General features: G+C 45.3%; 6 protein-coding genes across 6 annotated transcripts; 1 reads left to right on the top strand and 5 right to left on the bottom strand.

Moving 5' to 3' along the window:
- The first annotated feature begins 131 nt into the window (after positions 1–131).
- LOC126557204 (synaptic vesicle glycoprotein 2B-like) lies at positions 132–2,430 on the top strand. The gene is made up of 8 exons (XM_050212892.1): positions 132–351; positions 433–595; positions 680–907; positions 974–1,112; positions 1,210–1,678; positions 1,759–1,918; positions 2,122–2,249; positions 2,365–2,430. Exons 1-8 carry the CDS (start codon positions 132–134, stop codon positions 2,418–2,420), a joined length of 1,563 nt encoding a protein of 520 aa, XP_050068849.1. The 3' UTR covers positions 2,421–2,430.
- A 2,254-nt stretch (positions 2,431–4,684) lies between these two features.
- Positions 4,685–5,244, bottom strand: LOC126562836 (ventral anterior homeobox 2-like). Its single transcript, XM_050219428.1, is given in 2 exon segments — positions 4,685–5,109; positions 5,112–5,244. Coding segments are annotated over 2 exon segments (558 nt in total).
- Positions 5,245–6,495: 1,251 nt separating this feature from the next.
- LOC126562826 (ventral anterior homeobox 2-like) lies at positions 6,496–7,055 on the bottom strand. The gene is given in 2 exon segments (XM_050219417.1): positions 6,496–6,920; positions 6,923–7,055. Coding segments are annotated over 2 exon segments (558 nt in total).
- Positions 7,056–8,307: 1,252 nt separating this feature from the next.
- Positions 8,308–14,472, bottom strand: LOC126562815 (homeobox protein GHOX-7-like). The gene is made up of 2 exons (XM_050219405.1): positions 13,635–14,472; positions 8,308–9,002 (listed from the first exon to the last, which is right to left on the bottom strand). Exons 1-2 carry the CDS (start codon positions 14,470–14,472, stop codon positions 8,308–8,310), a joined length of 1,533 nt encoding a protein of 510 aa, XP_050075362.1.
- Positions 14,473–16,915: 2,443 nt separating this feature from the next.
- LOC126562806 (uncharacterized) lies at positions 16,916–18,644 on the bottom strand. Its single transcript, XM_050219392.1, has 4 exons — positions 18,322–18,644; positions 18,046–18,255; positions 17,154–17,969; positions 16,916–17,063 (listed from the first exon to the last, which is right to left on the bottom strand). Exons 1-4 carry the CDS (start codon positions 18,642–18,644, stop codon positions 16,916–16,918), a joined length of 1,497 nt encoding a protein of 498 aa, XP_050075349.1.
- A 1,755-nt stretch (positions 18,645–20,399) lies between these two features.
- Positions 20,400–21,981, bottom strand: LOC126559312 (zinc finger protein-like 1 homolog). The gene is made up of 5 exons (XM_050215451.1): positions 21,880–21,981; positions 21,673–21,784; positions 21,392–21,585; positions 20,793–21,018; positions 20,400–20,733 (listed from the first exon to the last, which is right to left on the bottom strand). Exons 1-5 carry the CDS (start codon positions 21,979–21,981, stop codon positions 20,417–20,419), a joined length of 951 nt encoding a protein of 316 aa, XP_050071408.1. The 3' UTR covers positions 20,400–20,416.
- Positions 21,982–23,535: the final 1,554 nt, after the last annotated feature.

Here is a 23,535-nt window from a genome sequence, read left to right as displayed (position 1 = left end):
GTGTACTTGGTGCAGAAAGTATCTGGGACCTGGTAGCAAAAAGTAGCGCGTCGTCCTGTGTTTCGTTTTTTGTTCCACCCAGCCCGCAAAGTATAGCTGATAATGTAGAGGACTCTCTCGCTCTCTCGACAATGTCCGCCATTACCAGTAGCTTTGAAATTGATTACGAGCAAGCGCTAACGCTTACCGGGTTCGGCTGGTTTCACTACCGGCTGCTAGCACTATGCGGATTAATATACGCCAACACGGCAATCGGCATTACGGTAATGTCTTTCGTGTTGCCGTCCGCTACCTGCGACTTTCGTATGACTTCCGAAGATAAAGGATGGCTAACGGCGGCCCCAATGCTTGGTAAGTGTGCGAGGATGCAGATGCCTAACACGCGCGTATATACTCTATTGATATTGGTGTTACGTTGATCGCCTTCTGCAGGTATGGTGGTAGGTTCTTACTTCTGGGGTTGCCTTGCAGATACCAAGGGTCGACGGATCGTGTTGATTGCGGCGCTACTGCTGGACGGTACCGTTGGATTGTTATCTACCGCTGCGCAAATTTTTCCCATCTTTATGTTTCTTCGGTTCATCAACGGATTTGCGTAAGTGTTGCCAGATAGCGCGATCAAGGGAACCTACCCCCATGCCCATGTATGGTACTGTTTTCTTACACGTTACTTGCACAGCATTACCGGTGCAATGGGCATTTGCTTTCCTTACCTGGGCGAGTTTCAGCCTACCGCATATCGTGAAAAAATCCTCTGCTGGATGGAGCTGTTCTGGACGCTGGGCATTGTTGTGCTGCCGTGTATTGCTTGGATAGTCATACCGTTACCGTTACATTTCGGAACACCCGATGGGAGTATAATGTTCGGCAGCTGGAACGTGTTCGTAGCACTCTGTGCCATTCCAAGGTAAGAAGCATCGGTCTCGCGCGTTAGTAACTTACAGCCACCATGTTTTGTTTTTTTTGCGTCTAGCCTCCTATTAGGAATATGGTTGCTGTACTTTCCCGAAAGCCCTAAGTTCCTGATCGAATGTGGTGAGCCGGCCCTTGCATTAGAGATACTGAAGGACATTTATCACATCAACACCGGTTATGATCGCAACGAATGTCCGGTAGGTTTCTACGCCTGCCTGCAAAATCAAAAAGAAACCAAAAATTACTAACTCTGTTAACCGTGTGTTGCGCATATTCCACATTGTTTTCCCACAGATTGGCCGACTGAAGGAGTCAGACCGTAGCAACACGATCATGGAAACGCACAATCGCTCAATACGCACGTTCAACATACACGATCCGAAGCACATGAAGATCCTGCTGCCGGAAATTTGGGAACAAACGAAAGCGCTGTGCAGTGTCGAGTTTCGGCGCAACACGGCACTTGCCTGCGTGATCCAGTTCGGCATCACCACCAGCTACTACACGCTGATGATCTGGTTTCCGGAGCTGTTCGGGCGGTTCGAGGAGTATGAGAAGCGTTACCCTAACGCAACCGTATCGGTGTGTGACGTGTCGTCCATCGTGCTTGAGAACGTGAACGATACGCACGTGGACGACTTTTGCGGTACGCCCATTGACACGAAAGTGTACTGGCATACCCTTTTGCTGGGTATTGCCTGCATACCGACCAGCCTATGGTTACCGTTGTGCGTTCCGCGACTTGGAGCCAAATTTTTCCTCAGTGAGTAGCGCAAGCATTAGCATAGGGTCATCAAATCGACACCAAATCCCATGGGCTCATACATTCTTCCAAACTTCCAGTATTCAGTCTGACGGTGGCCGGTCTCGTTACTGTTGGGCTCGCGTACGTTGGCAACTCAACGGAAAATCTCATTCTTTCCTGCATTTTCGAAGCACTTACCTCTATGGGGATCAGCACCGTTTACTGCGTAATGGTGGATCTATTTCCAACCAATTTACGGTAAGTGCGAGAGTACGGTCGCCAGTAGTGATGAGGTGGGTCGGAGAGCCATCCGTAAGCGACTAGGGGTGACTCCTAGTCAAACCGTAAAAAAAGGGTATATAACTCTCATCGCTAATCCTTAGTAGTCGTAAAAGCCATAGTACACGAGCCGTACGATAAAACGATGAAAGTACGAACACTGAAATCATTTCAACTTGCAGAGTAATGGCAGCTGCATTTTCGCTCACCTTTGGTCGCTGTGGAGCGTTGCTGGGAAACCTTCTGTTCGGCTTTCTCGTCGATTTAAACTGCTTCGTCCCTATAGTGCTGTTTTCGATAATGCTCTTCGGTAAGCAGGGACAACCCCAACCACCTTACTTACTTAGTAGCTTACTTTGAACTGATCCCCTGCTCATTCGTGTACTAATTGCAACTTTTCATACGCTGTCTACTCCAACTTTCAGGTAGTGCAATATTGTGCTTTTTTCTGCCCAACACAGGAACTACAGCTCTTCAGTAGTGACCTAAAAGCAAAGGAAACCAAACACAACACGAAGTGCTAGATGTTAGTGGACTTGTTAGTGTGATGTAACGGTAATACTCCTACAGCAAAAAAATCTACCATTGTATAAACATGCAGTATTTTACAGTAGCTTAAGTTGAAATTATTTGATTATTACTTAAAGTGAGACACAAGGATAGAAATTAATACAGCAACAAAATACTAAAATCCAAAGTGAAGGGAGAAACGTGTGCCAAAGAAACTCGGAACCAAACTGAAAATAAAGAAATCTACAACTTGTAAGAAATTGAATACCTTCGCTGCACTGCACCGATAATCTTCGTTTGGGTTCATTGGCGCCTTGGGGATTATTTTACACGACTCCATTTTCCCTGTTAAAACGCAAAAGGGATGTGTTAATGCGATAGAACATAAGTTTTTCTTTCCGTATAATACCTACAATATAACCGAGTATGCCCGGGATAAGGCAAAGAATAAGGAGGAAATGCCTTATCAAGATGATTATAAAATTTACTCAACACAAGCGGTGTTGACAATACGGCACTGGACCGTAATAATCAATTATAAATAAATAAATAAATAAAATACCTACAATAAAGAAAAATGACTCGATGGCTCCTGTATCAGATTTGCAGTACCCACTCTTGCACTTTGCGCTTTTAGTTGCTTCGCTTAAGGCCGATGACACAGCTTCATCGATGCAAAAAGCGATGGAGCTGTGTCACCGGAATTGTTACTATACAGCCTTCCCTATAGGCTATATAAATATCCTACAACATAGCCTAGACATCCTCCGATATTACATGTGTTGTTTTCCCAATGTAACTTCTGTAACACCGATCGGTGTAGCCTATGTAACAGCGATTTTGTTATCCCTAATTACAATCTCTGCCAACTTAAGCACAATTTATATTGCAAAATTCATAATTAGTGGTAAGCAAGGCCATTTTGGCAACAGGGGTGGGCAACATCCTGGGAGGCAAGAACAAAGCAAAATGTTCAGCAGTCAGAAGGCCTTGGCTGCATTTGTAGCCATTATGTAACAATAACAGTTGAAGCCGAGAGCGCAACTCGTGCACATAAAAGCATCTGTCAAAATAACTGTTGACAGATTCGAAGATCAGGGAAAGCATTTGTACAACACGAAGCAACTAAGTGCGTACCGCAAATCTGATACAGGAGCCATCGGGTCATTTTTCTTTATTGTAGGTATTATACGGAAAGAAAAACTTATGTTCTATCGCATTAACACATCCCTTTTGCGTTTTTAACAGGGAAAATGGAGAATTTAACACCGGAAAACTACAAAATTGGCATGTTTGTTCGCTTTCGACGACGTTGGTGCGGCGTACTGGTGGGCAAGAGTTATGAAAACCACACGCGTCTCTTGCTACCCAACGGTTCCATAAAAATTGTCAAGATCACGTCGTGTAAAATAATGCCCAAGGCGCCAATGAACCCCAACGTCGATATTCTTCCCGACGCGAAGGTTGTCGTAAAGGCTGGACGCCTGAAAGGTATGTTCGGTCAGGTGTTAGGCAGTATGACCGACAAAGTATTCGTCCGCACATTGAATGACTGCAAGGAAGAGCAAATCTCCTTCATTAGACTAGCTGAACGCACCGTATTCGTAACGGGTAAGCGTAATCTATGCGTTTGGGAGATAGACTCCACCCCATTTGACACCTTCCGCCGGCGTACCGGTAGACTGAAGCGAGCCAAAGCCAAGTTCGAAAAATATATCCAAACGAAAATGCATGAATCACAACAACCTCAGTGAAAAGCAGCTTATATATTATATGTTTCAATAAAACTACGAATTTGTGCGTGCGTACTATATATCCGAGTCTTTTCGATGTCCATACTTATTGGTTTGATGCCTTCTCGTCTTAGTTTCATTCCTTGGCTCAACATAACCTCGAACCGTACCTTCGCTTTCATTGATGGATTTTACAATCGGGCAGGAAAGTCCTGCGTACCGGGAGATGGGCCCCGGATGTGGTTCGATGCACAGGTCATGTCGTATTCACTTACAACCAGAATCAGTTCTTTCAGTGAGCAACATTACTAACATAGGAATAAACACATTCGTTTTTGATGCTTTGTATAGAAATGAATACGGAATGTGTGTGTTGCTTTTATTTCCTTACTGCTGTTGAGCGCTTGCAACAAAGCTCAACATTTTCAACTCCAACATTGCACACACACTCGGTTCGGTTCGAGGCAACACAGCGGACGCGCCATGCATACAGTAGTTAAAACTAGCAATGCGTGTGGACCTTCTCATCCGGCGCCTTCGTCGTTTCTGGAGAACAGCTAGCCGCGCATTCGCTTGGTTCCTGCTTGCCGGATGTTACCAACGGTACCAGGCCGCACGTCGGATAGCGTACCGAGGTGGGGAATACAGTCGATCCGGTGTACAACGGGTGTGCGGTAATACAGGGATCTTTCTCCAAGGCACGTTGCTGCTGCTGCTGCTGAGTCGTCAACGGTGCTGCTGCTGCTGCTGGCGGTGGTGGTAGTAGATTGTGGCCATAGGATGACGCCATTAGTGTAGAGTGAAGTGCGCTTTGAGCAAGGGACAGTGATGATCGATGGACAGGGAGTGTGGCGGGTAGACGATGCACCGGCTGAAACTGGCCATCAAACGGGATGCTACCCAAGTGTTGTGGCTGGAACAACCACTTGCAATCAACTGGGCCTGTTGACGTTGTTCGCGCTTGTTCCGCGAGTCTTGCTGCTTTTTCAACTTGGTACGCCGGTTTTGAAACCAGGTTTTAATCTGAGTTTCCGTTGAGCAATCAAAAGTACTTGGCTGCATTTGTAGCCATTATGTAACAATAACAGTTGAAGCCGAGAGCGCAACTCGTGCACATAAAAGCATCTGTCAAAATAACTGTTGACAGATTCGAAGATCAGGGAAAGCATTTGTACAACACGAAGCAACTAAAAGCGCAAAGTGCAAGAGTGCGTACTGCAAATCTGATACAGGAGCCATCGAGTCATTTTTCTTTATTGTAGGTATTATACGGAAAGAAAAACTTATGTTCTATCGCATTAACACATCCCTTTTGCGTTTTTAACAGGGAAAATGGAGAATTTAACACCGGAAAACTACAAAATTGGCATGTTTGTTCGCTTTCGACGACGTTGGTGCGGCGTACTGGTGGGCAAGAGTTATGAAAACCACACGCGTCTCTTGCTACCCAACGGTTGCATAAAAATTGTCAAGATCACGTCGTGTAAAATAATGCCCAAGGCGCCAATGAACCCCAACGTCGATATTCTTCCCGACGCGAAGGTTGTCGTAAAGGCTGGACGCCTGAAAGGTATGTTCGGTGAGGTGTTAGGCAGTATGACCGACAAAGTATTCGTCCGCACATTGGATGGCTGCAAGCAAAAGAAAATCACCTACATTAAACTAGTTGAACGCACCGTATTCGTAACGGGTAAGCGTAATCTATGCGTTTGGGAGATAGACTCCACCCCATTTGACACCTTCCGCCGGCGTACCGGTAGACTGAAGCGAGCCAAAGCCAAGTTCGAAAAATATATCCAAACGAAAATGCATGAATCTCAACAACCTCAGTGAAAAGCAGCTTATATATTATATGTTTCAATAAAACTACGAATTTGTGCGTGCGTACTATATATCCGAGTCTTTTCGATGTCCATACTTATTGGTTTGATGCCTTCTCGTCTTAGTTTCATTCCTTGGCTCAACATAACCTCGAAGCGTACCTTCGCTTTCATTGATGGATTTTACAATCGGGCAGGAAAGTCCTGCGTACCGGGAGATGGGCCCCGGATGTGGTTCGATGCACAGGTCATGTCGTATTCACTTACAACCAGAATCAGTTCTTTCAGTGAGCAACATTACTAACATAGGAATAAACACATTCGTTTTTGATGCTTTGTATAGAAATGAATACGGAATGTGTGTGTTGCTTTTATTTCCTTCTGCTGTTGAGCGCTTGCAACAAAGCTCAACATTTTCAACTCCAACATTGCACACACACTCGGTTCGGTTCGAGGCAACACAGCGGATGCGCCATGCATACAGTAGTTAAAACTAGCAATGCGTGTGGACCTTCTCATCCGGCGCCTTCGTCGTTTCTGGCGAACAGCTAGCCGCGCATTCGCTTGGTTCCTGCTTGCCGGATGTTACCAACGGTACCAGGCCGCACGTCGGATAGCGTACCGAGGTGGGGAATACAGTCGATCCGGTGTACAACGGGTGTGCGGTAATACGAGGATCTTTCTCCAAGGCACGTTGCTGCTGCCGCTGCTGAGTCGTCAACGGTGCTGCTGCTGCTGCTGGCGGTGGTGGTAGTAGATTGTGGCCATAGGATGACGCCATTAGTGTAGAGTGAAGTGCGCTTTGAGCAAGGGACAGTGATGATCGATGGACAGGGAGTGTGGCGGGTAGACGATGCACCGGCTGAAACTGGCCATCAAACGGGATGCTACCCAAGTGTTGTGGCTGGAACAACCACTTGCAATCAACTGGGCCTGTTGACGTTGTTCGCGCTTGTTCCGCGAGTCTTGCTGCTTTTTCAACTTGGTACGCCGGTTTTGAAACCAGGTTTTAATCTGAGTTTCCGTTGAGCAATCAAAAGTACTTGGCTGCATTTGTAGCCATTATGTAACAATAACAGTTGAAGCCGAGAGCGCAACTCGTGCACATAAAAGCATCTGTCAAAATAACTGTTGACAGATTCGAAGATCAGGGAAAGCATTTGTACAACACGAAGCAACTAAAAGCGCAAAGTGCAAGAGTGCGTACTGCAAATCTGATACAGGAGCCATCGAGTCATTTTTCTTTATTGTAGGTATTATACGGAAAGAAAAACTTATGTTCTATCGCATTAACACATCCCTTTTGCGTTTTTAACAGGGAAAATGGAGAATTTAACACCGGAAAACTACAAAATTGGCATGTTTGTTCGCTTTCGACGACGTTGGTGCGGCGTATTGGTGGGCAAGAGTTATGAAAACCACACGCGTGTCTTGCTACCCAACGGTTCCATAAAAATTGTCAAGATCACGTCGTGTAAAATAATGCCCAAGGCGCCAATGAACCCCAACATCGATATTCTTCCCGACGCAAAGGTTGTCGTAAAGGCTGGACGCCTGAAAGGTATGTTCGGTCAGGTGTTAGGCAGTATGACCGACAAAGTATTCGTCCGCACATTGAATGACTGCAAGGAAGAGCAAATCTCCTTCATTAGACTAGCTGAACGCACCGTATTCGTAACGGGTAAGCGTAATCTATGCGTTTGGGAGATAGACTCCACCCCATTTGACACCTTCCGCCGGCGTACCGGTAGACTGAAGCGAGCCAAAGCCAAGTTCGAAAAATATATCCAAACGAAAATGCATGAATCACAACAACCTCAGTGAAAAGCAGCTTATATATTATATGTTTCAATAAAACTACGAATTTGTGCGTGCGTACTATATATCCGAGTCTTTTCGATGTCCATACTTATTGGTTTGATGCCTTCTCGTCTTAGTTTCATTCCTTGGCTCAACATAACCTCGAACCGTACCTTCGCTTTCATTGATGGATTTTACAATCGGGCAGGAAAGTCCTGCGTACCGGGAGATGGGCCCCGGATGTGGTTCGATGCACAGATCCTGTCGTATTCAGTTACAACCAGAATCAATTCTTTCAGTGAGCAACATTACTAACATAGGAATAAACACATTCGTTGTTGATACTTTGTATAGAAATGAATACGGAATGTGTGTGTTGCTTTTATTTCCTTACTGCTGTTGAGCGCTTGCAACAAAGCTCAACATTTTCAACTCCAACATTGCACACACACTCGGTTCGGTTCGAGGCAACACAGCAGACGCGCCATGCATACAGTAGTTAAAACTAGCAATGCGTGTGGACCTTCTCATCCGGCGTCTTCGTCGTTTCTGGCGAACAGCTAGCCGCGCATTCGCTTGGTTCCTGCTTGCCGGATGTTACCAACGGTACCAGGCCGCACGTCGGATAGCGTACCGAGGTGGGGAATACAGTCGATCCGGTGTACAACGGGTGTGCGGTAATACGAGGATCTTTCTCCAAGGCACGTTGCTGCTGCTGCTGCTGCTGAGTCGTCAACGGTGCTGCTGCTGCTGCTGGCGGTGGTGGTAGTAGATTGTGGCCATAGGATGACGCCATTAGTGTAGAGTGAAGTGCGCTTTGAGCAAGGGACAGTGATGATCGATGGACAGGGAGTGTGGCGGGTAGACGATGTACCGGCTGAAACTGGCCATCAAACGGGATGCTACCCAAGTGTTGTGGCTGGAACAACCACTGGGCGATCAGCTGGGCCTGTTGACGTTGTTCACGCTTGTTCCGCGAGTCTTGTTGCTTTTTAAACTTGGTACGCCGGTTTTGAAACCAGGTTTTAATCTGAGTTTCCGTCAACCCGAGACATTGGGCCAATTCGAAGCGTTTGTTTACGTTCAGATAGATGTTGCGCTGGAACTCGTCCTCGAGACGTTCGAGCTGCATGGCACTGTATGCCTGGCGCGGTTTTCGTTCGCGGTTCTGCTTTCGGTACCGCTTCACCATTGATGAAGCTGCAATATAATAAAGCGCAAAGATTTGTTTATTAATCATGGGTTCGATGCGTAGACTTGTACTGTATGTTACACTATGAATTAACCAGACGGTAGGATCGTTTATGGTAAACTTCCGCAGCCCTACGTGTATGGCTTTTAAAGATTTCAAAGCAATTCTTCAACTATTTATCGTCTGTTGTACTTAGTTAAATCCAACTTTGCTCGCAAGCAGAGATGCTGGAAATGGTCAACCACTTCTAGACCGTTTACCCGATGCTATGGCTTGAAAACATCTCAATTTTAGATGCCAGCGGTCTTTCAAGAAAACCGAATCCTTATCCTGTGATAGAGAAAACCGTGGATTATAAATAGGGCATCATGCGCAACATTTTAGAGTACTCTTCCTGTCGTGCATAAAGCATTTACACTACGTTTGTTAAATGTAATGTGTTTCAGATCATTCTAGTGACCAGACGATATCCGAGATGATTTCCAGACAGTATACCACACTGCAGGTTCAGCAGAGAGAGCTTGATCAAGTGGTTCGAAAGTGGAGATGTCTCTTAAGTAAGACAATAGCTGGAATATCGTTTGAAACTTGAATAAGGGTGGGTTTGTATTGTTGTGAGTTGACTGACTCATGGCTGCTATATAAGTTGGTTCCCAAATTTCAAGATCCAATACTAAACATTCAAGCGATGAGCTTACAAACACCGTATTGATTTGAAGCTTGTCTGTTGCTGAAGCTGAAGTGGAGTGTAAACCTCTTTTTTCCCTCATAAGATTTAAAAACGATCATTTTTTTTTTTTGGGTTGATGGCTAACCTATGTTGCCTTTTGTTGAAAAAAATGATATACAGATTAGATCCTATTAACCAATTCAATGAAGGACACAGGAAAAGTCGCCACAAAGAATAGCGCGAAAATGCGACAACGGTTCCGGTCTTAACACCGAGGCTCAAATACTATCCGGACCGAGGACTGACTATCCAAACTACGTGGTATCAACAAGTTTAGTAACCGCCCTGGAAGATCGTTAGGTCAAAAAGACGAAGAAGCATTAAGGAAGCTCTTGATACCACGTAGTTGAGTAGTCTATCCTTGTTACGGGGAAACCAGTCCGAGTGGCATTGGTTCGCCTTTTCTCACAATTAATAGCGTCAAATCTGAAAAAAAGGCTTATATATATATATCTCCCTACATCGTCAATTAGCTGTTTAAATCACAATTGCTACCCAAGATCCTGTAAACTGTGACGCTTTCTATGCTCGCTCTAATGCAGCATTAACCGGTTAGGGGAAAGGTTTCCGTCACTCATTCTTCTGCCGTCAAGTATTAAAGAGCACCTTGCCAGACGTGTTTGATCAACAATTATCTGTTTACACGCTCCCCATTGAACCGTACGGAACTATTTCACGTTCAAACATCGTTTGCTTTTTGCTTCCTAAATTGTTCAACAACCTTAGAGCTGCTTGTGCGTTGAGCTGGCCTAAAATGAAGATAGGTAATCAAGTTAACATCCCTCAACCCGGCAAACACAGAAGGATGCTGGTGTGATTTTTACCACTTACGACATTCCAGCGAAAGACAGTGGAAGAGATGACACACCGTGACAATAATTCTGGGCGAATAGAGCTGACTGGCAGAGTACGGGGGCTGTGACCAGAGCGCCCCTATACACGGCAGATAGATGATGCAGAGGTTCAACGGGGCCCGAATGCAAACAACCAATGCAGGAACCCCTACCATTACTCCGGGCTGTGTATAGGGAAAAGCACCGTAATTAACACCTTATAAAATTCCACACACTGCTCAATGAGCCGCGGGAAACAGTTGGTAAACGACAACGAAGAGAAAGAGATCCTTGGTGGCTCGTATGGTACCATTGATCATCATATGTCTCCTATAATGCTTTCACTTCCACAAGGGAGAGGATGTGTTGGATGAAAGGTAAAAAGAAACAAGCTAACAAGCCTCTAACTATGGCTACTAGTGATGGGCTGGTCGACCCGAGTCGGAACCATCCGTAGGAGATTCGGAGCGGTTTGGGTCGTATTCCCAGTTTCAACGAGCTTGGGTCGTCCTGTAGGTGCGGGTCGACCCGTGAGTTCGAAGAGTCCTGGTCGACTTGTAGGTGCACAGCAAAGCATATAGGAGTTCGGGTCGCAGGTCCGAGTCGATCCGGACACCCACGGATTCTGGTTCTGCTCGACCAGCAGGTGCAGCATATGAGAGTTCGAGTCGTTGGTTGTGGCCGATTTCTCGGTGCCATGGCTTCGGGATGACCATGTGCTTTCTTCACCTGCTGGACGATCCGAACTCGTTGCACTTACGGGTCGAACTCAATCCTCGAAACTCCTGAGGAACGAACCCGACTCCGGAACGATCCGTAAAAAGAGTCGTATGACCAGCCATCACTAATGGCTACTAATAATCTGGCAGAAGAAGAGGACAGAACTGACGACGGTTCACACCGTTACGACAGGCAAGGTAACACCATCATTAAACAGTGTTGAAAACTCCGTTGTTTGCCGTTTACTTATCGCCGTCTCGTATGAGTGAGTTACCTCCTCCATTTTCCGCGTTTACGCGTCCCTGGTGAACTGAGACGCCCTAAACAGCGTGTTTATTGACGATCAATAAACGAAAATTAATTTTCAGAAGAAGAGATTCTCAAAAGGCTACAACACTGTTTGTCCGGTGTGGCTTTTGTGTGCGTGTGTGTATCGTTTGAGCGGCGACGTCTTATTCAGGGGCTCATGTACCATCGATTAGAACACGATTGAACAGAGGACGTATAAGACGCTAAAGAGGTAAGCAAATAGGACCACGTATTGTGCGGCCCCCAGCTGTTGGGATGATTGTTCCTGATTTTTATCACATTTCGTGTATTGCTTGTTACTTTTTGTTGTTGGTAATGGACGCATCACACCATTGAACAACACCGTGTGTACCGGTGTGTACTTCCTAATTGCTTGGTGCGGTGGGTATGGTACCCCAGCCCGGGCGGATATATCGAGCTGCTAAAGTAATATTATCTTGCCAAAAGGCCATGATGCGTGTATGTGAGAAACACAAAACACGCATTAATTATGTAAATAGAATCCAGTGGCTTTTCGTTGTCGGGCCGCTAACAAGTGATAGTGTGGGAAGACAGTGATAACGAACAAGATCAAACAATCAATCGTTAATATACATAAATTATTTGCATACTGCACCAACCATACTGGTTCAAATATGGTGGACAAACCACCGCTGTAAGTCTTTGGGAGGATCTTTTTCAGATTCGGGAAAAGTTTCGCCTTTGCCCTCCCTACGGTTGTCGGTCCCGCACTGGAATAGTGTTTCCCAGCTCCGTCGCACGAATTATGAGAAATTGTCGCCGGATACAGGTTAATATTCCAACCTGAGCGATGCTTGGAATAGTCCTGAAATTCGGAAGAAGGTAGACGGATCCACTGGTAGGAACTAGTTCTTTTCGACCTAGGAAAAAGCCCATCCTATCCAAAAAGCATACGCGTCTGATCTAAGTAGATCTGACAACGAAGCAAGGAACCAACTGCGGATGCTTGTATCCGGTTTTGTTCCCAATAGTAACAATCACTATGTACCAACATACCTTCTACTTTTCTGCTTGTTTTAACGCATGTCGGACATCTCATGACATAGCTTTATACCTGGTCGGTCTACTTCGTTATATCTTATATCCTTCATTTTTTTCATTTGCGCTTAAATGTTTTAATTCGGATGCTCAAATGAATACGATTTACACAAACTTCCAGATAAAATAGCTAGAATAAGAGCGTGCTACAATAGCAGTGCCTCCGAGCGTTCTTCTCTCCAATTATTTGTTAATTCGTCCTTTATCCCGCTCCTCTCTGCGCTGCTGGTATAACTACTCAATTAATGGATCCCCAGCACGTCGGATCCGCTAGATTTGACCAGAGTCAGAATCAAGGATGGTTTTTATTGAATGTCTAGAGCATTGTAGAACAGGCAAGAGTTCACCAAAGCCTTTATGTCTCCAACGTTCCAGTAAGTGGTTTCTCTACCAAACTGATACTATTGACTGGACGAACCAAACAACGTAAAAATGCTCCTTTTACCGACCCATCAAACGTTCTGATCAAGCGCGCACTGAAGTATTCTTGTGTGCAAGTCGTGAAAAAGAAGTTTTTACCTTGTTATCACCCCGTCATTACACTTTTCGTGTAAAATTGCGTTAACTCAGACACTCGTCGGGGTTTTTCGTACACACGGGACGGGATACTAACGAAAATCGTGTTCCAGTCGTTAGCGTGGTTCGTACATGATGATGTACAAAGTAACGGTTACACAAAGGTATTGACATATTACTGCCATGAAATAAATATGTTAGTATTTCCAACCATTCCATACCACCAGATAGACACGAAATGTATTCAAGGTTTAGTATAATTTGCGCACATATACTTCAATAGCGCACTAGTGCTAAGAGTCCCCAAAGGTCTTAACGATTTCAAGGTGCCATTTTATGGTTCCTTCATAGCCGTTTCGTGGAAGGACTTGCACAGTAGAGATTTACTTCCCAATTCCTGACTTTTATGACCACCACGATCTACCTTTACAACACACAATGATACATCACATTTAAGTACAAATATTGCTTACCTTGCAAATGAAAGTACGGATCGCTGCCACTGATATTAAGCTTGGTGAGGTTCGCTTTATGCGACGGACGCTCCTGAATCAGATGGGCCGACGACGGTGTCGTCCCCAGTTCCGGCGGCCATTTTCCGTACGCTGCGACGAGATCCTGTGCGCCGTGGGAGGACGACAGCAACTTCCGCTGAAAGCGATTCAGGTTCACCTCCAGCGTTCTACCTTCCGGCCACGCTATGTACACGGCGTTCACCTTACGCGGTCCTTCGCCCGGCCCTATTGATTGTGGTTGGGCTGTTGTTTGATTGTAGACGATTGAAGCGATGGTGGGACACGGCCGATTGTATGGCGGCGATCCGGCATCATCCATGCGAGCCTCCGGCAGGGGTGATGCCAGGGAGGAGGACGCACCACCGCACGATTCCCGCTCACTGACGATCGAGACAGCGCTTCCGGATGGTGGTGTTGAGCAGAGGCTTGCCGGTGTGCCACCGTTCGAGGTGGTACGTTTTTCGCACCCGCTCAGCTTGGACACGTTCAGTAGGGTTTCTACGAGAGGGTCCTTTAAATCGGTATTGGTTGACGCAGGATGTTCGGTACCGCCGAAACCGAGCAGCCGTTCGATGTAGAAGCTGGGAAGTGGTTTTTGATGTGGTTCGGTGGACATTGTAATGCAACAGCCGTTTGAGAAGTCGGTCGTGTCCGGTGCCAAGGACCAGCCAACATTTTTCTTTCTCAACTGCTGGAACTCTCTTCTGGTTGGTGAGTTTTTTGGCGATTCAGACTCTTCATCACGATCGGAGGAGTCAGACGATGGCATTGATGCTTTAATGGAATCACTATTCATTGCACTGTTTTTCACAATATTCTGCACTGGGGCACACACACGCAGTTTTGATTGATTGAGCACCGTAACAGATTGTGTTTGAGTGACGACAATTATTATATCTTCACTTCGCCAAACTTCACCCTTCCTAGCACCTAGCACCTTCCAAAGCACTCTTTGCTGGCCAGCAAAACACTAGATCCTCCTCTCTCGCTGATCACTGAACAGTCGGCAACTAATCACTTGAACACCAAGCCAACAACACTAATCCGTTAACACACTTTGCATAATGATCCAAACAACCAAACAAAGGAGAGCTCATAAAACGTGCATCACCTCCTTACCCAACGCGCCAACAAGGATGACATTATCGCATAATTACTTCTCGGCAACTGCTGCTCGTCACTGAACCGTGAACGGAATGATGTCCACGCTTAACCTGAACCTCGGTACACACAACACCGAAGGTGCGAAATAAGGAAATAAAAGTACCATCTTAAGAAATAAGCAGCACAGAAACAGGTAGACCGAACCGGATGATCGAAGCGCGAAAACGAGATGGATTGTCCCCGAACACCACCTCAAAAAAAAAAAAGAAGTAAAGCAAACAAAACTAACCAAACGCTCAGCCAGTGATCTCTTTCGCCACGACGGGAACAGCAGCAGCAGCCCACCAGAAGGGAAGACCAATCGTGGCATGGTTCATTCATCATCATCCATCCTTTCCATTCCCACCGCGAAAGAAAATCGTTCGGTCGGTCCAACCCATCACCACCACCCCATCATTGAAAATACCGCGCTCGATGAAATATGGACCACCTTTGGCACGGGAAGAGAGACCCTTTATCTGCGGGCTAGTAGCGGCGCACGCTATACATAGAGGATGGGGTGAGTTCAGCACACACAAAATGGAGGGGAGGTCCAGACAAGCCGGTGCTTTTAGTGCTTTCCAGGTGTGAGATTTCGTCCGCCGGACAAAACGTGCTCTCCCGCTACACTTCTCGCCCGCCCACCCCTGCTAAGAACACGCAACACACACCCGCGGTCGAGGGCGGGTAAGTGAAGGTTCGCCTTAAGTTGTTTTCCCCCTTTGTTGTTGGTGGTGGGAAAACTGATGTGCGAGTTAGCACCCATTTACTGACCGTGACTGAGAAATCCACGGGAGGTACAACCAGTTAGTCTTACACCCCATCAAACTTGGGAGAAGTTGTGGTTTTCTGAGCACCCCGATGAGCGTGCCATAAGGATGGCTCGTTTAAAGGACGAAAAAAATCCATCCCATACCAGGATCTTCTTCAACAAAGTATTCCTAAACCTTCAGAGTAACTATTACATAAAAAAAAATCACTACCCTAACTCAGATGCTCTTCCTGGTTTGAGTGCACAAGTCTCCGGATGCCCTCTCCCTTGTCCGTTACATTATGAGTATTTAACAGTTGTGATAGCAAAATGCTTCCCCCGTCATCAGGCTCATCCCTCCGGACAAGCTCCTCCAACAGCATCTCACATGAAGACACCATGCTCCAGTAACGCTCGCGCAAGGCCGAAGAGCAGAACACACGGGTAACACTAAAATTGGTCGACTCATGGTTCATAAATTCCTTGCCAAGGTAAAACTGCATAACTGAAGATAAAGAGAGCCTTTCGATACACACCCTTGCGTTCATCAGGGGAGAGGGATGGAACTGCGGGAGCGGCAGCAAATGTATTTTGATTTATCCAATTTAGGTAAGCACGCAACCATGAATCTCATATTCAACCAACCAGGAACCCAACCAACAACCACAAAAAAAGCGAGCAAGAAAAATGGATTCTGTCACAGTGAGCAGATTGATTACGCGGAGTTGGTGGTGGTGTGCGAGACCGTTTTGATTGGGATGCCAACAAACAAAAAAAGGAATACGGGTAAATCGTGTGGGGAGTGGGTGGCGGCGCGGCGTGTGAAAATTTGGTGGGAACAAGCACAAACGATGCAGCCTTAATTGATGTTTATACTAAGGAGCGATCATGTCCCTTTTTGTTCAGCCGAGCCGAGTCGTTCGCTGCCAGTGGATGTGGGAGGGCGAGCGAGCGATTTTGTGCTGTAATACCCCATCGTAAATCAAGGATCTCCCTTTTCGGCACGATTCTAGTCGGTACCGATTCTTATCCTTCGTGTTTTTGAGTGTATCAGCGTGCCTGGCCCCGCCGCGTGTACAAAGAACATTTCCAATCTCTTTCACACTGCTTCATCAGAACGGGTCCCCATAAGGCGAAGGGTGAGGGCTCCGATGAGAGCTAAAAGATGCATGGGAGACATCGCTTAGTAGGCCTATTCTTAAAATTGTAACATCATCTTCATGTTGATCTACTTGGTATAACTCTAGGGAGGACAACTTGCGAACAGGATTGTAGTTTATTTTAAAATCGATTTTAGTACATCGCACTCTTGAGATCTAAAGCAAGATGAAAAATCTAATACATCTCAGACTGGTTGCCCACCACCACAAGGATACAGTTCGGTACACTTTCCATTCCCAAGCCCTATCAGAGCCGCACTCATGCACTTTAACGCGAAAGAAGATATGTTACTCGACCGCTGCTTGTACCGTGCTAGCCAGGATACGCCGAAGCTACAAAAAAAGGTTAGTTATGTTCGGAAAGTTAGTGATGTTAGTGGGAGTAGTAAAAACGTAATGGGTTCAACCCAACGCATTACCTACCTCCAAACGCTGATCCAATATCCATGGATGCTGGTAAGCGTGCGGGAAAATCGGTTCGCTTTGCACAGACACGCCTGCAGGCAGAGATCCCGCCGCCGTTCCGGTCCACCCTTGGCGATGGTATCGATCGAATCGACCACATACATTGCCAACTGGTTCAGTTCACGCGCCCTACCCGACCCTTCGACGTGCAGGGCACGGGCAAATCGGCGTCCCTCTTCCTCTTCCACCTCGACCTCCGAGGTGGTCGGCAGTATCATCATGCTCGAATCACTTTTCGTCATCGTGATGCACATGATCACCTGCAGTATGAACATCCCGAACGATAGGTACGCGAGCGTTGTTAGCGCTATATCGAACAGATCCTTCAAACCGATCAAACTCTTGTCGATCGATTTTTCTTCGTACTCAACTACCGGTGCTGCGTGGTGATGGTGATGGTGGTAACCGTAATCGCCACGAGACGCTTCGTAACCATCCGCTTCTTCGCCTTGCAGCAGACCCCGCTGGTACTTGGACTGTCTTAGTTGGAGATCGTGTGTGCCACCACCTCCACCGTACTGACCACCGTAACGATCGTAGCTGGCGGAGGCACCACCCTGGAGGGTGCCGATTTGCTCCGGCTGCATAGCGTACCCGGTGATGATACCTTCGTCGAAGTACTCTTCCTGCGCTAGTCGTGGGTTCGAAGTGGGATGAAACGATTCGGACACCCGATGTATGGTGGCGTGATGAAGATGGTTGCGATTCAGCGTATCATTCACCAGCTTGCGTGTGGAGAGGAAGTTTTCGTAAATGTCGTCCAGTGTTGAGGTCCTGCGTGTGCAAGAGTAAGAGGGGAGGTGGGCATATATGGAGTAGAAAAAGATTTTATAAGGGTCGTACTACTTACTTGGTGAGCCACTCTTTGTATCCAGACGAGCCAGGATCGTACAGCATACCGTCCGTAGGATCCTGCGGTCCGTTCATCACTAACGGGGAAGCACTGCTGCTGTTAGTCATCGCCGAGCTCATCCGCTTGAATAGCTGCGATTGCGACGGATACACGTTGATGATGCGCTTGGCAAGGAAACCCTTGCAGCGATACAGATTGATCATGGTGCTTAGACGAAAGAGAACCCAAAGCTGTACTCGAGAGTATACATTTTTACCGAACTTCAACAATTACCGATGAAATTCCAGTGTGGAAAGTGCACTACTGTAGCTTGCATCGTTAACAAGCTCGTTCAATGGCAACTCCTCTGTCAGGTCCGATTCTGTACGACTTTCGGCACCCTTATCCTGCTCACAGCCGTCCACCACACACGCACCATCCATCATCAAGTAGGTAATCGGCATCAGCTGCGCATTCAATATACCGTCAGCCGATATCGTTAAGTCCTCGTCTAATCCGATCTCTACACAACGGCCGACTGATACTTCCAATAAAATCACACCCACTAGCGTTAACCAGCTAGCAGTACGAACCATTTTCTGATCACCTAACAACATCTTTTGCTTGCCAGCGTCAGCTATCAACTGTCGCTCGACACCTTCTTACAACGTTTTTGTGTAGCCCAGACATGAATTATGTCGCCCACAAGTGCATTTGTTTGAAATGGGATTTGTGCATCATGTGCATCGATGCATTAATTTGGAACCGAATGCCGTTTCCGGTTGTGCGTGTTTTCTGTTTCTAGCAGACACACACACCGTTGCTACCTTTTGTCTTAGGGGCATAGACATGTTGATTCCGTTGCCCTAATTGTCTAGGGAAAAGTGTATGACAATTATAATGCATGCGTGCGCACATTGCTGCGCTGATTGTTGTCCATAAAGCAGCAATAACAAAACGAAGGTAGTGTAAATCTAAGGTAGTGGGTCTTCACTTTGGCACAGGTAGTTCTTATTTTGCTTTAAAGTCCGTAGGAATCTTTTCCTACCATTCCTGGCTAGTTTGCCTTGTAAATCGATAGTCAGTTCTGCGTACTGTGAAACAGTCCAAGTGCGATTGTATCTCTGCACCACGAAGTCTCTGGTCCGTACCACTAAGCTAACGGATCGGTCAAACGATCGAGTTTACACAAATGAGCGTCAAGACCTGACATGCAATAGTCCTTCAGGACCTTCATGAGTATTTATGCTATTGTATGTAAAATATCTCTCAAGATGATCTCTGGTAATCATCAAAAAAAATTGAACACCACTAAAACAAACTTCAAGTCAATATTTTGTTCCATTGAATGAACCACAAGCAGTGTTTGACATCCCTGATGGCGATCTTCAGATACATGGTTTGCAGACAAATCGCATGATGGCTTAAGGACGTTGTTAATTGTACTGTATTGTGTATAAAGGTTGAAAGGTACTTTTTGTACAGGGTGTCAACGTAGAAGTGATACGCTTTGTTTATGTAATAATGTAAGCGCAAAGGTGAAGGATTTAATATAAATTAAATGAAAAGCAAGTTTAGTTCTATTTTATTTTTATTCATTTATTATTAAGTACGATAAATAAATGAAAATAAAGTAGTACTAAACTTGCGTTTCATTTCATGTATTTGAACGGTTATCTTCGACTTTTACGTCTATTTAAATTTTAAACCACCGGTAGAAATGTAGGATAGAATGTTCATACTACGATGGGTTTGAAGCGAAGCAGGTGTAACTTTTTAAAGGGACAAGAAACTGATTTTAAGACGATTGTCGTTAGAGAAAGCCATAGCATAACGGTGACTTCAATTTCACTAGCGCGCATCGAATCATTTTAAATGAAACATTTTTCAAGGCAGTAGGGGTAATAATCGTTGCATAATCGTTTCTTTACATCGTGAAGCAGCAGACTCTATTTAGATGTATATACCCCATGCCAACATCGACGATGCAAAGAACCAGATTAAATGATTGCGCAACAAGGACGACGCTTTTCGGACGGGTTAATATCCTACAATATGTCTAAATGTAAGTAAGAGATGGTATCTTATAATATATCGCAATAATTCATCTTTAATCGAATGATAATACGTACTCTACACGTTATAAATGAAAAACAAATAAAATATGTCCTTACATAGGCTCATCCCGTCCTCCTTCCCCTTTGCTGTAACTTTTGCTCCTCTTCGTTTTCCTCTTCACATACACACACATACCTGATTTGCGACACAAACACCACTAGAGTACACACACACTCATCATCACAATTGCGAGCAGAATGTTTGATGGATAGTAGGTTAGTACCACAGGCAATAGCTGGCTATGCCCGCCCCATTACCCGACCGGAAATGGTCACTCTTCGGCGTGCGGCAGATTCCGATTCGGAATGAAACCACCCAGCTCCCGGTCAACACCACCACCACTCTGTTCGTCCTCACCACCCCGACTAATCGTTGCCATCACGTACACGATACACACAAAGCCCAGCAGTCCCGTCGCAACCAAAAACCACGTCTTTCGCCAAACGGGCCGCGCAGAAGGTGCGTAAAGCCGGCGGGACCAGCGGGAAAATATTTCCTTCGGCGTGCGCCGCTTGTACTTGTTGTCGTCCCGATCCGATCCACCAATCGGTGGTTCACGGGCGAGCAATGTCGTTCGACGGCTGTTTGCTAGAAAGGTTCATGGATAAGTGAGTTAGGCGCGGTGTTTCTGGATGCTGGTTTCTTACCAATATTAACATATGGATCGAGATTTAGCACCGAATGGGGTGTTTCGGGACGCTCTTTGCTAGACGAAGAAGCATGGTTCGTGCTGTTGCTACCAATACCCATTACCCGATTTTGGGTCACCGCCATCCCGTGCACGTCACTGTATCCCGTCGCCATTTGCCGCTGATTTGCCATCAGCTCCACTGACGGGTTCGATAATGCGTCCGGATGCTTCTCATCCATAATCTGCAAAGATTGATAGACAATTTGTATAGCTGCCTTACAAAAGTGTTGTGCGTACTGAGTAAGAGTGAGTGAGTAATTTTTCTAATGAATGCTTTAAATCAACTCCTCACAAAGTGGTTTTACAACTCATCAGGGATTCCTATCGAAAAGAGTATTAAAACACTTTTAGGATTCGAATGTACATAGACTTATGCAAACTGTTTTGGAGTACCAGGCGAGGGTTTTGAGGTTGGTTTTGAGTTAGGGGCCGCCTCCAAACTCCCCGAAAGAGTTTTAAAAATAATAAAATCCCAATAGGGATTGAGTGCGTGTGAATGAATTCCTTGCAAAGAGTTGTTATTCTCATCACTAGTATGCTGTGTTTGATGTATACCAACGGTAAGCCAAGCTCATTCCGGCCCCAGTTCACCTGGCCGAGTCGTACACGCAGCACGTCCGCTACCGGCGACACCAGATTGCTGGGCGGAAACAATGGTTCGCTGCAGATCGGACAGGTATGGCCACCGGGGGCCGTATTTGGGGGTAGCATTTGCTGGCGGGCATTGAGACACTTCCAGTGAAAGACATCTGGGGGAGGTGAACGAGGAAGAAGGAGAAAAACACATCGTTAGGAAAAATGCATCCACAGGAGGTTCGTGGTGAGCCAACACGTACGGTAGCATATGAGTCGGACGCAATCGTCACTGTCGCGTGGACTGCCACAAAGGGTGCAGTTGGTGTCGAAATCGCTATCCTTCAACCACTGGATGTATGACTGTACGGTGCACTGTCGCAGGAAAAAGATGGAAGTGTACAAACAAACAAATTTATATGAGAAGTCGATAATGCCGATGCCAGGATACACAGTGCTGCAATGTTTACCTTCGTGTGGTTCACTACCATACAGTTTTCGCATACGTTCACCCGATGTTCGAAGCAAAATTGCGTCGTTACCTGCCGCTTGGGACACTTGCAAAGACCCATTTTCTTGCTCGGTTAAACCGGTTGTTGGTGATGCTTTTAAAAGTAGTTTCTTCGGTTCGTTACTCCGGCCCCTTATTGCCTTGTTTGTAGGCGATCACATCGATACCGTATATATTGCCTCTAGCCACGTCTCGGTCGGTCTTTCTGCTAGAGATTATCATTCGCCGTCAAAGGGATGGTTCGCTCTACCAGCGGGTTGGATCATGTGTGAGTGTGACAGCGAGTACTGTCAATCCGCGCTGCAAAGGGAAATGTAAACAAAACTGACAGAATTCAAAGGGCTCTTTGTTTTTGTTAATAATTTGAGATAAAATTATGCAAAATTTACTAACTTAATAAATGTTTCTTAATGCGAACGCTTATTTTTTTAACCAGAAGCTTTTATAAATATTGTTCCAAATTTGTATCGCTGTGATGCTGTCTGACTGTCGATCGATAGGAACGGTTACGTGAGGTTCACACTGCCACGCTCATTCGGCCAGTGCACAAAGCCGACAATCGAAGGGCGTGTCTGCACACAAGCGCTTCATTTGAATTATTTGTGCCTATTGCGGGAAACCAGCAAAAACTTCATATTCCAGGCAGCCGGGACTACCGGGGTACAGCCAGCAACTTTTAAGGCTTATAACTTTGTTATCTGTGCCATATTCTGTTGAAAGTTAAGTTATCTCTTCTGTTTTCGATTAAATTAGGTCGCAATTTAAAAAAATAACGCACAATCAAAATAACTAACGTTGATGGCCTTTCAGTAACGGTTTTTAATGAAACAAAAATACCTGTAACTTCTTATTTACTAGTAAAAAAATTCTGAAAACTACTCATTAGGAGTGTGACAAAATTGTCTAATAGCTGAGCGTTTCATTGTTTTCATATTTTAGGAGAAATAAAATGTCATCTTTGAAGTACCATACCTTGAAACGACAGAAAAAAAAAGAAAATTTACAGATAAGCATAGCTCCAATTTGCTCACATAAAACAAATTTCAAGTCTACAGGTCTATAGGAGAAAAAAGCAATTAAAATCGATTCGGCAACCCCGGGCTATCGGGTTTCCTGGCATTATGGCATTTTGATCATATTTGAAATCTACAAAGTTAAATTATTTTTATTTTTATTTCAGTATTATGACTCGGTGCCGTAAAATCAGCTCTTCCTGAGCTGATTTTGTACAAATTTCTCAAGACATAATTTTCAAGCATTTGGAAACAAGTTTCTTTTGGTGTTTTGTAGTTGATTTGCTTCAGAATTTACGGTTTTATATGTAAATTATTATCTCAATTGTTATTATTAAATTAGAAGTAAAATTAATAAAAATGACAATAAGAAGCAATGCAAACTGCTTCACAATTTAGTGGAACTTTAAAATCAATTTATTTGATAACATTTATAAAATTTTATTCATAGCATCCGCCAAAAGGCTATATCGTGCACAAGCATTAAATTTAATCTAACCTTGCTCCTGCCTTTTCTTACTTTATATAGCAAACCAGATTGCGGAACGTTAACGGAATCTAATTCAAGGTAAGAATCTCTTATAAAACAAAACAACTTCCTC

Source organism: Anopheles maculipalpis, chromosome X (genome assembly GCF_943734695.1).
Source record: "Anopheles maculipalpis chromosome X, idAnoMacuDA_375_x, whole genome shotgun sequence".
In the NCBI taxonomy this organism is placed as follows: domain Eukaryota; kingdom Metazoa; phylum Arthropoda; class Insecta; order Diptera; family Culicidae; genus Anopheles; species Anopheles maculipalpis.
This window is presented reverse-complemented; position numbering and strand designations above follow the sequence as displayed.

Coding starts and splice junctions, on each gene's coding strand:
- LOC126557204 (XM_050212892.1), top strand. CDS start 132: ATGTCCGCCATTACCAGTAGCTTTGAAATTGATTACGAGCAAGCGCTA. Junction 352..432: donor AACGGCGGCCCCAATGCTTG/GTAAGTGTGCGA, acceptor CGCCTTCTGCAG/GTATGGTGGTAGGTTCTTAC. Junction 1,113..1,209: donor ATGATCGCAACGAATGTCCG/GTAGGTTTCTAC, acceptor GTTTTCCCACAG/ATTGGCCGACTGAAGGAGTC.
- LOC126562815 (XM_050219405.1), bottom strand. CDS start 14,472: ATGAATAGTGATTCCATTAAAGCATCAATGCCATCGTCTGACTCCTCC. Junction 9,003..13,634: donor TCCGTACTTTCATTTGCAAG/GTAAGCAATATT, acceptor ATTATATTGCAG/CTTCATCAATGGTGAAGCGG.
- LOC126562806 (XM_050219392.1), bottom strand. CDS start 18,644: ATGTTGTTAGGTGATCAGAAAATGGTTCGTACTGCTAGCTGGTTAACG. Junction 17,970..18,045: donor TACAAAGAGTGGCTCACCAA/GTAAGTAGTACG, acceptor TTGCACACGCAG/GACCTCAACACTGGACGACA. Junction 17,064..17,153: donor TATTGGATCAGCGTTTGGAG/GTAGGTAATGCG, acceptor CTTTTTTTGTAG/CTTCGGCGTATCCTGGCTAG.
- LOC126559312 (XM_050215451.1), bottom strand. CDS start 21,981: ATGGGTCTTTGCAAGTGTCCCAAGCGGCAGGTAACGACGCAATTTTGC. Junction 21,019..21,391: donor ATGAGCTTGGCTTACCGTTG/GTATACATCAAA, acceptor CAATCTTTGCAG/ATTATGGATGAGAAGCATCC. Junction 20,734..20,792: donor CGATCCATATGTTAATATTG/GTAAGAAACCAG, acceptor GAACCTTTCTAG/CAAACAGCCGTCGAACGACA.